We start from the raw sequence: 14,047 nt of genomic DNA, 5'->3' as shown, positions 1-14,047 counted from the left end.
AGCTTTATAAGTGATTCCCGTCACCGGCGTGTGTCGAAGTAATACTCAGCCATGTCTGGTCCATCCCGCTTGCGCTGCTGGGCCTGGGAGAGGAGGGGCCGGGGCCCTCGAGGCCTTGGGTGCTTGGGTTGGATCCCATAGTCTAAAGAGAAACAAGAGGGTGTGGGTGGAGGGAGACTCTGGTTCTGAATCTGAAGTCACCCCTGAACAGGTGCTGCTTGAGAAAAGATGACCCTGAGGCTGGACCTGGATGCCCTCCCCTAGGGCGTGTCTCCTCAGGGAAGGGGATGCGGGATCCTACCATCCAGCAGGTCGGGCAGTGGCTGTGAGAGTTCCAGGGGGGCTGAAAGTTCCTCGAGAACAGATCGCTGAGGCCTGTGGGAGATGTTGGGGTGCTCAACGCTGGCCCCAAAGGCCACTATCGCCTCCCTGTGAAGCAGGGAGTGGTCCAGGATAATAACACCAGCCTCTCCTCCTCTGCCATACTGCTCCCCGCCTCCTAGGCCCCAGGCCCTGCTGAGCCCTGACCCTGTGCTCCTGAGAGTTACCTCAGCAGCTGGGGGAGGAGGAGGGAGAGGAGGCAGAGGCTTAGCCCGGCCCTGAAGAACAGAGCCATCTCCTGCTCGGGTCCGGATCCCGGCTTCTGCTGCCCCTCCCCCAGCAGGACGGAACTGCTGCCAGCTCCCAGGGCCACCTCACAAAGGACATTAGTTCCGGGGCTGAGCGTCAGCACCAGCTCCTGACTAGGCCAGAAACCTCCACACTGAGGGTATTCCTTGGCTTTTACTGATGATGGAGGTCGGCAGGTGCCAAATCACATCTTGTTCTAGTGCCACTGCCCAAGGCTTACGGGCATAGGCCTTTGGAGTCGGCTCTCAGTTCAAATCTCTACCTTGCCTCTTGCTAGGTGGACACGTCACTTAATCTCTGTGGGCCTCAGTTTCCTCATCTGTGAGGTAAAGCACATAATGTCTCCAAGGTCTGGCACACAGTAGGCCATCAGCAAAAGTCAGTCACTGAATCCTCATCTCCCAGAGCCCCTCCCATTCCCACTTGGCTCCTCCCTGCCTCCTGCTACCACCACCACCTCCACTGTCTCCCTCCAACAGCTCAGCCGTTCCAGGAAGCTCCTGCTGGCCAGCTAAGAGCCCAGAGCCGTCACTCGGCTTGGCTAGCTCCCCATAGCGTCGAACAGCCTGGCTCAGGGCCTCCACAGGCCCTGCCATCACCGCAGAGACTGGACAGGGGGCAAGTTCAGGGGCAGAGGCTGGGGCCTGCTCAAGTATAATAAGTTTCCAGAGGGACTACGGGATCCCCAGCACTTGACATCTAGTGGGCGCTCAATAAAGATTTGTTGAATGAATAAATGCAATGCGACAGTGTGCTGGAGAATCTTCACAGCCTGTGGCTGAGTGGGGGACCCTGTCTTTGGTTCCAGTCGGCCCCGTTCATGTGGGGCTGACCTGGCTCACGCAGAAGCTCTGAACCCAAACGATGCTGGGGTGAACCACAAACTGGGCCCACCGAGTCCGGTGGGATCAGAACCTGAGGCTGAGCTGGGGTCTGCGCTTGGGAAACTCCGTTCCTTCGAAGACAGCAGATCCGCTGGCGGGTGCAACCCCTTCCTTCAGCTGCTGATGTGCCTCAGGCCCAGAGAGGTTTCCCAACCAGGCTCCTGGTCCAGCCCCCGCCGAGTCCGAGCAGCTCTGGAGTTTGCAGGACACCCACTCCCTGTGCTTGGAGCACACCCACCGACTTCTCACTGACCACCGCCTTTTCTGTGTCCTGAACACCAGTCTGCTTCCGTATCCGGTCCCCAGCAAAGCTCCCCTCTGCTGGGAATTGAGCTCCCCGACACTCTAACTCCAAACCCCTTGTCCTTCACTCGCTTTGCCTCGAAGTTGCCACCTCTTCCTCTACCTACAACCAGTTCCAAGGCCTGCCTGGGCCACTCCTAACCCTATCGCCCTGCATGGCCTTAATTCAGCTCCATCAGTTCTAGGTCTCCACCAGCGATGTCACTGCCCCCATCTCTGTCTGTGCCTGCCAGCCCACCCTGCACCAACCAGCTTCCCCCTGCTTCGAGGCAGGGCCATTTCTCACCTGGTACCTGACGACCTGTTGGAGTTGGCCCTGACCTTCTCCAGCCTCAGCCCCTCTGTTCCCCCCCCCCCCCCCTCTACTTCCCTCTGCCCCGGCACTGCTTCACACCACTCAACACCGCAAATGCTGTTCCCCCGTCGGCCATCAAAAGCCAGGTGGAGCTTTACCCGTTTAACAGCCAGCTTAAACAAAGGCTTCCCCGACCAGTTAGCCTTCCCAGTCGTCAGCCTGAGCCGGAATGCACCCCAAGTCTAGACCACTTTTCACACACACTTGCACCTGCTGCAGCGACCCGTGTACTGCATGCATTTACATGCCAATCTCCACGCATTGCGGAGAGCTGGGGCAAGAACTGTGCTGTACTCATTTCTGAACAAACTGCACAAAGCAGAGCCTGATACAGAGCAAGTGCCCAGCAATCCTTGTTAGACACGGGGGAAGGCTGTGGGCCTCACGCTGTGACAGGGCCTGGGGTTGGTGGCTTCTGAGGCACCAGGGAAAGCAGTCTGGGAAAGGCTGGCCCGGGGGGAGGGGGGTGTCTTCTCCTGGGAGTCTAGGAAGTGACGCATGACAGACACCGATGCAGACCGAGTTCTCAGAACCTAAGGGACCACCATCTGTCTAGAAACCAGCAGCACAGTGTGGCCTGTTTACAGGGAAAAGGGGGCAGGGCAGGAGGGCAGGAAAGGGAAAGACCAGGCAGAACCAGCACCCAGCTCCCCGAGCTGCTCTGGCTGCTGTTCCTTCCAGCCCAGCTGGTGCCTGGCATTCTTTTCCTAAATGAGAAAAGCCTTTTGCTCTCAACTAGGAGTTCAGGGCTTGAGGTACCACACTGCACGGAGCTGGGCCACCACTCACCAGGCTCCCTCACAGAAGCTGGCCCTGCAGGGGGCGGGGCAGACCGAGGCTCTGGCCGGAAGACACGCAGGCAGCTGTCATCACTGCCTAGATTCAGCCTTGTCACCAAGGACCAGTGAGACGGGCAGTTGACTCCTGCAGCTGCCACGACGAGCAGCTCCCCACGCTGGAGGTTCAATGCCAGCTTTCTGTGGCTGAGGGACCTGGGTCCCATCCTAGCAGAGGCTTCTTGGTCCAGCGACAAGGTACAACTGCAGCGGCTCCACCACTGGAGGGTGCAGTCAAAGTCGAGAAGGTGTGAGAGGGCTGTGGTGGCACCCAGGGCTGAGCACAGAGCCTGGCCAGGGTGGGAGTGCCAGCCGCCCAGGCTGTGGGCACGGAGAGGCCACAGACTTGGATAGTGCCAGAGTCAGTTTTATTAGGGCCCAGGGGCCCAAAGGGCTGAGGCTCCCCCTGCCCCTCCCCAGGCCCCACTCCCCGGATGTCTGTTAGCCCCAACTGTAGAAATAAATTTTCTGCCAGGCAGGTAAGTAATCCATGAGTGGCTCTGCAATGAGAGAGAGAGAGAGAGAGAGAGAGAGAGAGAGAGAGAGAGAGAGAGAGAGAGAGAGAGAACACAAGTTCAGGATGAGGGCCAGACTCCCAGCTCTGCTCTGCCCAGGCTCCTGGCAGCCACTGCTGCTCAAGTACAGCTGTTCACATCTGCACGGCTGGAGCCCGACTCCCTCACCTCTTCACCCCGAGGAGCCAGTATCAGCAGCGATCTATCTCCATTTACATGCTCATGCCCAGAAGCCACCCAGTGTGTCCAGCTGCACAGATGCTGCCAGCCCAGCCCAGTGGCACTCTGCTGAGGTGGAATCCGCAAGGAGCCCAGTGTGTCCACCCAGTCTCATGTCACTCCAGGACACTGAGGCAGAGAAAAGGCTGACGGCTGATAAGGTCTAACATTCCTCCCACGGCAGGCCCCCTCCTTCCAGCTGCCTGAGGCGCGGCCTGGCCCATGTCCAGGAGCTCTTCCCCACCTATCGTGACCTCCAGCCCCCTCTCTGGTTGTGGCAAGAATCAAATTACAAGGAGACAAAGAGAAGGCAGTCAGGGGGCTGGGCCACGCATGAGATCCACAGCACGCTGTAATAATCACACCCCGCCCCATGCTTACTTGTCACCAAGCCGATGCCGGGGACATGGTCTGCCAGCAGCTGGAGCAGGAAGAGGATCCTGGCCCTGCGAGGAGATAAATAGGGAGCAGGCTGAGTGACGTGTCTGGGTCCCTGCAAACAAGGTGCTAACACGCTTTCCCCGACCACCTGACTGCAGGCAGTGCGTCATGAAAACAGAAAGCAACTACGGGGCAAGGACAGGCCGCGTACAAAGGACGAGACCTGGGGCACAGCTCTGGTCCTGCCTGCGCCCGGGATGCTCACGCCTGGAAGGCAGCAGGGCTCCAGAGAGACTGCACTGTCTCTGTGACAATAGGAAAAGGGGAAGAAGAACTGTGCCTCCCCAGACTGCACCCTGCTCCTGTCCTCTGGGGAAACAAGGGATTTCTCTGACTGGTTTCTAGACCCTTCTTAGCCTGAGCACCGCTATGAGAGTGCCAGGCTGATCAGCTCAGCGGAGAGCGAGCCAAACTGGAGCCTGGGAAGCCACCTCTGCAATTACTGTTTCAAAATGCCTGTCAATGAGATACTCGGGCTGTGATGTCCCCTCTGTATAGAGCAGGCCATCTGTGGGGGGGGGGGGGGGGGGGAGGTCATAAGGTTCCTATGAGCCCCTTGAGTATGGGAGAGGGTTTGGCTTTAGCGCCTTATCAGCAGGCCCTTGGGAGACTTGGCCCTGGCAACTCTCCCCACCTCCCACTTCTCTTTCCCCCCACTACCCCCCCCCCCCCCCCCCCACACACACACACAGGCCTCCCTGTGTCTGTTTGAGGCTAAGAGCTCTGGACCCTCACAGGTGACAAAGTGGGGCAAGGCAAGGGTCAGGCCAAGAGAGAACTTGGATGAAGGGATTCGGCTCTGCTACAGGCCAGCTCAGTGGCTTTGTTTAAACTGCCCAACCTCTTTGAACCTCAATTGCCTCCTGTAAGAAGTGGGGGTAATCCAAACTACTGGACAGGAATGTGCAAGTGACCTGGAGGGTGTAGCAAGCCCAAACCCACCACCATCCCTGGCAAGATCCTCTGTGCCTCCTGCCAACAACTGCTTACGCTCCTATACCCATGGCTGGTGGGTCCCAAGAGCTCGGAGAGCAGATCTAGGCTGGATCCAATAAACGAACAAGTGACCACATCCCAGGACAGCACATAGTAGGTGCTCAGTGAAGCTGGGATGGGGGAAAGAGGGAGGGAGGAAGGCGAGAACAGGGGTTGGGCATTGATATCCCACTTCCTGCCTCTCTCCCTTCCTGAGGGTGGGCCCCGCCATCCACCGTTCGCTGTAGGGCCCTTACTCGGAGAAGCGGTCGTAGAATGGGGAGCGCAGCAGGTAGTAGAGCAGCAGGATGGTCCGACGCCGCAGCTCCAGCCGCTCCCTCCGGGTCAGGCCCTTCCTGTCGCTCAGGAGGCTCAGACTGGGGAGACGAGGGAACATGGTTAGGAGCAGCAGGAAGAATAAGGGGCGCCTCCTGCCCAGGTGGGGCCAGGCCTGTAGCACAAAGCCTGGAGGAGGGAGTGGAGCCCCCAGACAGGCCCGGGCTCACCTGGTCACATCCACGACACCAGACAGGAGCCAGGGTTTCCACGACCGCTGCCCCCATAGGCCCAGGCTGAGCACTGACGGCCAAGGCGTCAAGGATGTCTCCAGCACAGGGCCCGCCCTGCTCACTCCCCTCGATCCCTACCCCCAAGTGCCGGCAGCCCCACGCTAAGGATACAATGCAGCAGGGGCCGGGCAATGTACAAGGACTCCGCGATGGTCTCCTGCAGCCCCAGAGGGGTGGGGGTGATGCAAAGCTCCTCCTGGTGCTGCTGCTGCCGTCTCTCCTGCTGCTGGGGGGCTCCCCAGTGCCTGGAGTGCAGGGACGGGGCTAGAACACAGAGGCAGATGAGCAGCCAGGCCCAGGCTGGGCACGGGGAGGGCGGGTGGTGAGGAGAGCCAGGCCCGCAGGCCCATGATGACTCCGCACTGAGATGCCCCATCCGGCTATGCCTCACACTTACTGTTCTGGAGCGTTCGCACCACTCTGTTTGACCGCTTCCCCACGTATGACTTCTCCTGGCTGCTGTGCTCACCATCTAGCAGGGACAGACAGAAGGCCACGCTGTCAGAGGGACGTGTTTCCAGCAGAGCCTGCAAAGAATCTGTGTAGAGTGAATGAAGGCTCGTGGGCTCAGGGGAGAATGGAGGAGCCTGGGCGAAGGCAGCAGCGGAGGCAAGGACACTGAAGCAGGGAGAACCCAACCACATCTACAGAAACCACAGCACTAGAGCGGCTGTATCTCCTTAATCTTTGGCTTTCAACATGATCAAGAGGAGAAGCAAAGAGCTGTTTCCGCTCAAGGCCAGGAGAATGAGACTCAGAGCCCAATAGGCGATGGGCCTGAAGCTCTGAAGGAATAGATCTGCTGGGGGTCCTGCCTCATGAGCTGGGGGTTCTGAATATGGAGGCAGGCCCAGAGATAAGGTTGGCAGGATGCCCTTCTCCTGCTGATACTCTTTCTTCTCTTCATGCAGCCCACAAAAAAGGATGGGGACTCTGATATCAGAAGTCCTGCGTTCAAGTTCTGATTCTGTCCCAACCCAATTTCTCTCTTCTCTGTAAAATGCATGGTGACGGGAACAAATGAGTTGATGGGGACAGATGTGCTCCATTAATGGACAAGACTCACGGGGTCAGCTCTACATCCACAGAGTAGTCCCACGCTCACTACACCCCAGAGCAGGGAAATGGCTTACCCGGGGGCCGTGCCTGGGTCTCCCTGTCCAGCGGGACGATGGGCGGTGAGGTCTGGAGGCCAGCCTTGAACCAGATGAGCAGGAACATTCGCAGTACTGCCCTGGATTGGGAGTATGGCAGGGCTGGTGGGGAGGTGACTAGCCGGCAGGGGTGCAGAGGTGAGCTGTTGAACCCCATCCATACAGCTGGCCTTGGTTACCCCCACCCAGGGCCTTCCCTCCGCAGTCCCAACATACTTGGCCAGCTGGATGAGGGCAATGACGAGCCAACGGCCCACTTCACCCCACACCTTGGCGGCCCCCATCTCCATGAACACCTCCACACACTCCAGCACGCTCAGCCATGTTAGCAGCTTCTGCTGGGACAGCGACTGCAAGAACCCCAGGCCAAGAGATCAAGGGACACGCTCTCATCCCACGCCTCCCCCAGGGCCCTCCTCTGACAGGAGGTGGATTTTCCCCTTCCCAGGTGTGAAGGCCCCGAGTTCTCCACCTGGGACAGGCTACTCCATGATTCCGAAACAGTCTCTTCATCTGAAAATGGGGACGTGGACACCTTGACACTTCGCCTAATGAGATGGCCCGAGGCTCAAATGGACATAGGCATGTCTCATATTCCATGAGACCGTACATAGCATGTGCTGCACACACAGGCTGGTTGTTACTGTCTTTCCTGAGTCCCCATGCTTCCCGCCCTCGGTTCCCCGCAGAATGCTCACCACGGGCAGCTTTTTCCGAAGCTCCTTGCGCAGGATCCCATCATTGAGCAGCACGAGCAGGTTAGAGGCAGAGTACACTGAGGGCCAGAGTGTGGTCTTGAGAGGCTGGCTCTGCAGCCTCCACCTCCTCACCTTCTCCCCAGAGATGCCTGGATCACCTATCACCTGCTGTGCTCAGCCACCCACGGACTATGTGGAAACCGACCTGCCTCCCTGCCCACTTCCTCAGCGCGCCACACTCCCCAAGAGGATCTCGTGTGGCAGGTGGAACAAGAAAGGATGGTTTGATCTCAGTGAAAAACCAACCCAGAACTGCCCTTTGTGCTCCAAATAGCCCCAGATGTGTGGTTTCACCTCCTGGCCTCCGCTCTCTCTGCAGCTGGTCACGGAAAGCCTATTGCATCTCCACCTTTCAAAACCCAGCGCTTCCTTTCAGCACCATCCCCTGCAGTACTCACTGGGCAAACACTACAGAGGCAGGGTCAGCCTGGGGACCCTGGAACCTGGGAAATCTGGATTTGAATCCTGGTTCTGGGATCATCAGCGGCTGTTCTCTGACCTCACTGAACTTCTGTTCCCTTGACTGGACGCTGAGGACAACAGCACTGACCTCATGTGACTGTCGGGAGGATTAACTGGGCAAAGGCAAGGAAAGCACTTGGGCCAGCCGCCTGACCCGTCAAGGAGCCCAGATTTGTCTTTCAACCCTGGGGACACCGAGGGCCCAGGACAGTGGATGCTGGACCTTTGTGCAAGTCAGTCATAGCGCAGGACGACCTAACGGGAGCCGGGGACTGCGACTTGGGGAGGTCACCCACTGGGAGGCACTCCTGGGCCCTCTCGCCCACCACCCCCCACCCCCCTGAGCCCGGCTCACCCAGCTCTGACAGCTCGTGCGAATCGGCGAAGCGACCTGAGGAGAAGGCACAGAAGGAGGCGTCTGTGAGCGTTGTCCCACCCTGCGGGTTCGGGTCCCTGGGTGTCCCCTCCCTACGCCCTACGGGTGCCTGGAAGGAACTTCTTGAGCCCAGGGAACACTACCCTGACCCCTCCGGGAAGGGGACCTGTGGGGTCAGAGGTCAGTGACTCAGAGGGACGGGTCAAAGGTCGGGGTGGCACCTGCCAGCAGGTAACTGAAGCCCCGCACTGCCGTCTCCAGCTGGGCCGTGGCGGCCGGGTGACGAGTCACGTACTCCTGGTAGCGGAGGCCCAGGAGCCGCAGCTTCTCCATCCTGCCCGGGGACCGACAGACCCACTGACCGACTGTGCCAGTGGCTGCGGCGCCTGGCTTCCTGTGCCCTCCTTCCTGCTTCCGGCGCTAGGCCCGCCTCTCGGTTGCTTAACTTCCGCGGTCTGGAAGGACGGTGATGTGAAGGGCCATTGAACCCCCATCACCCCATCTTTTTACATTGCCTCCCCCTTCCCCGCCCCTAAAGTAGCGCCTAGCAACTGAGAGCCTAATCCGCCCTACCCGCTCCTCCAGGTCATTGGTTAACACACTCTCCGCCCTCCCTTGACACCCCCCTCCCCCCCCCCCCCGGGGCAGCTCAGCAAATCCGGACCGGGTTTCCGCCCTCCCGGTTGGCTGCCCTTGCGCATGCGCAGCTCCAGCCCCGGGGAAGCTCCGGGGCGGTCTGAGCCACGTGTTCTGGAGCAAGGTCCCGGCGCCTAGAGTCTTTCCAATGGAACGCCGAGAGGCTCGAACGCGAGGGCCGGGCTTTAAAGGGCTGGGAGGCAGCGGCGAACAGGAGCCTCCATCGGACTTGAGGGGGCGCCGAGAGAGTCTAATACAGTCGGGGTGTGTCTCGGCAGGCGCGCGTGTCGCCAGTTTAATCGCCTTCCGTCCCCATCAGAGGCCGTGCTAGGGGAACGGAGGCAGCGATGGGTCCTGCATCCTGCCCCAGACAGCACCGTCAGTGCCCTGCTTCGGCCCAAGCTCTTCCCGCAAGGGCTTTGCCCACCAGGAGCGCGCACCTGCACTCCCACCTCCGTGGAAAAGCCCTGGCCCGAGCTTCGGCTCTGGGCTGGGGAGATTCCCTTCTCGGGACCTCGGGTTTCCCCATCTGTGAAAGGGTTTGAGGGCAGACTTGGTCCGCTTTCGGGCGTCAGCTGCTCCGTAAGCAATGGGGGCAAATCCTGGGGACCCCTTCCCAGTAGCCTCCTAGAAAGGGGCTGCGCCGGGAGTAGAGTGGCCAGAGGCGAGAGTAGCAAACACTCCGGAGAAGCAGCTGCTGATTGGCTGTGGAGAAGGGGGCGGGGCTGCTGGCAGGTTTGTGGTACCCTGAGAACAGTAATTCATTATTTTACCTAATCTTTTCCTCCAGATACTATCCGCAGATGAGGAAAGGATCCGCTTATGAACACAGTCAAGCCCTAGCCGGTTGGGCTCAGTGGGAAGAGCGTCGGCCTGCGGACCGAAGGATCCCGGATTCAATTGGGGTCAAGAGCACATACCTCAGTTGGAGGCTCCTGCAGGAGGAAACCAACCAATCTATGCATTTCTCTCACATTGATATTTTTCTCGGTCTTTCTTTCTAAAATCAATGAGGAAATATCCTCGGGTGAGGATTTTAAAAAGAAGAAGAAGAACCCATTCGAGATTTGAATCCTGGTCTAATCCTACCAGTTAGGTGTTTTAAACAGCACACCTCACCAGGAAGCCACATTCCCTATTTGTCTCCCTCCCCCACGCCTTCTCCCCAGCACACTGTCTTCTAATTTGGGTGAGGAATCACAGCTGCCCTCCCGACTGTGGACTAAAGGGGCCACGTGCTAACCTGACAAGCTCAGGGAAGGCCTGCATGGCAGTCTTGCAAACTCAGAGACCTAAAGCACCACAAAGGATGGTCTGAAATTAAACTTTAAAGTAGTTTTGGTGGGTAGTCACCTCCTAGGCCTGTATCTTCACTGACAAGGCCAATCTTCACCTTAACTGCGCCTATCTGTCTTTCTGCATCTATAACAACACTACAGGCCTGGTGCACGGATTCATGCACTGGTGGGGGTTCCTCAGCCTGGCCTGCACCCTCTTGCAATCCGGAACCACTGGGGGGATGTCAGGCTGTGGTTTTGGATCAGGCCTGAGGGATGTAGCAGTGTGCCAGGCAGCAGGGGAGGGTCTTGAGCTCAGGCCAGGCGTTGCTCCCGCTCATTCCGGCCCTGCAGTGCCTGCTGCCGCTCAATAGCCACAGTAGCACTGCCACAGAGGTGGGAGAGGCTCCCACCACTGCAGCTACACCTGCCAGCTGTGAGGCCCGATGGTCAGCTGAGCAGTGCTCCAGCTGTGGGAGAGCATTGACCACCAGGAGGCAGCTCCTGTGTTGAGCTTCTGCCCCCTGGTGGTCAGTGCACTCATAGTGACCAGTCGACAGGTCGTTGGGTGGTCCAGTCTTTTGGTTGCTTAAGCTTTTATATATATATATACAATAGATATACTTGAAATGTCTGGGTAGCTTGTAACTTCCCTTTTTCTGGACCCCTTTGGGTACAACCTAATGTGCCTGGGCACCAGAGGTTTCCCCACATTTGCTCTATCACCAGTGGATTTCACGTAACCCACCTACATCTCCTTCTTTGATTGCAATGTATAAAAATAGATGAAAACCACCATTCTCCAGAGCTCTATCCCAATCCGTTGAGACACTGCTTCCCGGCAATTGTCGACAATTTGGCTCAAATAAACTCACAAAAATTCTTTACAGGTTTGAATGTTTTTATGTTAACATTACTCAGATCAAGGAATGAAGACCCAAGGAGATGTGTCCAGTGCTCTGCAGAGAAGCAAAGGTCTTGGAGAGCACAGGAGATGGGTGTGGGCATCACTAACACAATTTCTCTCCACCTCCCGAATGCCCAGCTCACTCACTCAGCTCTTCTTAGCAACCTTGCCATGTTGCTAGGGACTCCTTTCCACAGATGGGGAATAAGAGGCCCAAGGAGGGGAAAGGACTGGTCCCAGATCACACAGAATGGCATTGGCCAAAAGGACAACAATGTAGGTCTCTCGTGGCAGTACTCACTCTTTCTCCTATGGCTCACAGCCCAACAAGCCATTGGCTATGAGTCAAGTTAGCAACTGGCATTAAATTAAGACCAGGGCTCAGGGCATTTGGTGTAGGGCTTTTTCCCCCCTTCCTCCCTGTACCTTACCTTCTTCTTCTTCTTCTTCTTCTTCTTCTTCTTATTATTATTATTATTATTATTGATTTCAGAGAGGAAGGGAAAGGGAGAGAGAATCATAGATCGGCTGCCTCCTGCACACCCTCTACTGTGATCGAGCCAACAAAACAGGCATGTGCCCAGGACCCTTCAGTCCACAGGCCAACACTCTATCCTCTGACCCAAACCAGTTAGGGCAGCACCTTACCATTTAATGAACTTGTTCCCCCAACCTCACCAGTGGGTACACCTCCACTCCCCTCTGTGGCTGTGGAAGAGTCTGGAGGGAGACTGTGTGATCCTGGGCTTCTGGAAAGGAGAGAGGCATGAAAAATAGAGGGGCAGCCTCCTGCAGACAGAATAAGAGGGGTTCTTAGGCTTGAGCCTGTTTCTCCTGCCTCCCTCTGTTGTAGGTGGTGGGAATAGCACCATTATGTCTGATGGGGGAGAGGGGTCAGACCACACCTGGGTTCAGCTACTTTGGTACTTGGGTTCTGCCTAGGAAAGAACTCAGAGCCCAGACCCAAACTGTAAGAGAACAAATTATTGGGTAAATTAAAGAGGTAGAAAAAGTGATTTCTAAAAGAAATGGGCTTAGGAAACAAGTTATGGAGGACAAGGAAGGGCCCTTGGAGCTTGGGAGTGGCCGCTAATGGTAGGTAATGTGCCTGGGGAAAGAAAGGGAAAGGGAGAGGAGGCACTGGGCCCTCTGTCCTAAGGGCAGGTATTTTAGGGGAGGCCTCAAAAAAAGATCTTTGAATATTCAGTAGCTTTGCAGGTGTGTCCATTTGGGTTGTAGTCTTTATTGATTGGTTGGCTGGCACCAGGGCGGGGTTGTGGTGGTGAGGTCATTATTCAGTGCAGCTGGTCAGCCCTGGCAGGTTGCATTGCTTATCTGGGCCTGGAGCTGAGATACAACTGAAGACCTACATGTTATCTCTAGGGAGGAAAGGTCAGGGGATTCCAACCCTGACCGTGCTATGCTAGGAGAGGAAAGGTCTCCCTGGGGGCAAGGTCCCACTCTTCAATTGATTGGCCATTGCTTGGCACCTAGGGCTTTCCACCCTGAAGACCTTCTACACCTGACCCATTGTCCTTGCTCTGCTCACATCAGTCTAACTGCCTACAACACGTCTACGACTGGGAGGGGATCCTGGGCCCAGCCAGGTGGACGGCAGGAGGGCTGCCTGAATTTCCTCTCCAGATTCCGGGCTTGATTATGGCCCAGAGACAAAGAATGACTGTGTGCAGGTGGTGCCCAGGGCAGCTCCTCCCTGCTGGGCCACTGCCTGGATTTGGTCACCTTTCAGGATTGGAAAGGCCTCTGGGCAGGTTGGGCCAGGTCTCCCCTCCTTAACTGAGCCACAGAGGACCAGAGCTAGACTAGTCCAACAGGTACTGATAGACACTGAGGCCCAAAGGGGCGTCACACAGCAAAGTGCTGGGCAAATGCAAGTCTCAGGTTTAGAAGACCAGCACACTCCATATGTTCATATCAGTCTCCCTTACCCTCCTCACCCCCAGATCACCTCCTGGAGGCCCAGCAGGCATCTCAGCATCTCAGTTTCCCCTAAATTAAGGTGACCAGATCGTCCCGCGTTTGAACAATTTTTCCCGCGTCCCATGGCATTTAAAAAAAGTCCTGATTTTTGGAAAGAGTACAATCTTTCAAAAAATCAGGACTTTTAAAAAAAAACCATATTTTATTGACTTTTTACAGAGAGGAAGGGAGAGGGATAGAGAGTTAGAAACGTTGATGAGAGAGAATCATAGACCAACTGCCTCCCGCACACCCCCCACTGGGGATGTGGCCACAACCAATGCACATGCCCCTGACCGGAATCAAACCTGGGACCCCTCACTCTGCAGACTGACGCTCTATCCACTGAGCCAAACCAGTCTCGGAGGAAAAAAAAAAAAAAATCGGAACTTTTTTAAAACGCCGCGGGACACAGGAAAAATTGTTAAAAATCAGCACTGTCTGGCCAAAAGCGGGACGATCTGGTCACCTTACCCTAAAGTAGGGGTGTCGAACTCAATCAGAGAAGGGGCCAAAATCTAAAATCCAGCCTAAATCGCGGGCCAAATGGTTTACTGAACAGTCATAAACTGACAGCGGAGTGCAGTGATGACAGCGCGGTGCGGGCCACATTGCAAGGCCTGGCGGGCTGGATTTGGCCCGCGGGCCTTGTGTTTGACACATGTGCCCTAAAGGGTAAGGTTGAGTAAGGAGCAGGGCCAGCACTGTGAGTGACCATAGTCCCTCTCAGTCCCAGATGCTGGTCCAGCTCCCTCCACAAACTCCCTTGC

The 14,047-nt window shown here is 56.9% G+C and overlaps 2 protein-coding genes across 11 annotated transcripts; both read right to left on the bottom strand.

The window, feature by feature from the left end:
* Window positions 1-20: 20 nt before the first annotated feature.
* Window positions 21-1,226, bottom strand: FREY1 (Frey regulator of sperm-oocyte fusion 1; the record flags this gene model as incomplete). The annotated part of the gene is made up of 3 exons (XM_084895694.1): window positions 21-142; window positions 302-694; window positions 1,088-1,226. 3 exons carry the CDS (start codon window positions 1,224-1,226, stop codon window positions 21-23), a joined length of 654 nt encoding a protein of 217 aa, XP_084751820.1.
* Window positions 1,227-3,003: 1,777 nt separating this feature from the next.
* Window positions 3,004-9,157, bottom strand: PEX16 (peroxisomal biogenesis factor 16). 10 transcript variants are annotated; one of them, XM_084894703.1, is made up of 11 exons: window positions 8,703-8,837; window positions 8,457-8,492; window positions 7,580-7,656; window positions 7,098-7,231; window positions 6,861-6,961; window positions 6,125-6,199; window positions 5,839-5,991; window positions 5,665-5,744; window positions 5,416-5,535; window positions 4,124-4,188; window positions 3,009-3,508 (listed from the first exon to the last, which is right to left on the bottom strand). In XM_084894703.1, the coding sequence occupies exons 4-11, from the start codon at window positions 7,169-7,171 to the stop codon at window positions 3,136-3,138; spliced, it is 1,041 nt and encodes a 346-aa protein (XP_084750829.1). In that variant the 5' UTR covers window positions 7,172-7,231; window positions 7,580-7,656; window positions 8,457-8,492; window positions 8,703-8,837; the 3' UTR covers window positions 3,009-3,135. The 10 variants fall into 10 exon arrangements, with proteins under 10 accessions (XP_084750831.1, XP_084750829.1, XP_084750828.1 ...); XM_084894699.1 differs by having other exon boundaries at window positions 3,010-3,508; window positions 8,699-9,000; XM_084894701.1 differs by having other exon boundaries at window positions 3,010-3,508; window positions 5,665-5,741; window positions 8,699-9,000.
* Window positions 9,158-14,047: the final 4,890 nt, after the last annotated feature.

Source organism: Pipistrellus hanaki (assembly GCF_964339955.1).
Source record: "Pipistrellus hanaki genome assembly, chromosome: 9".
Lineage (NCBI taxonomy): Eukaryota > Metazoa > Chordata > Mammalia > Chiroptera > Vespertilionidae > Pipistrellus > Pipistrellus hanaki.
The sequence above is the reverse complement of the archived record's forward strand: the minus strand, read 5'-3'. Positions and strand labels throughout refer to the sequence as shown.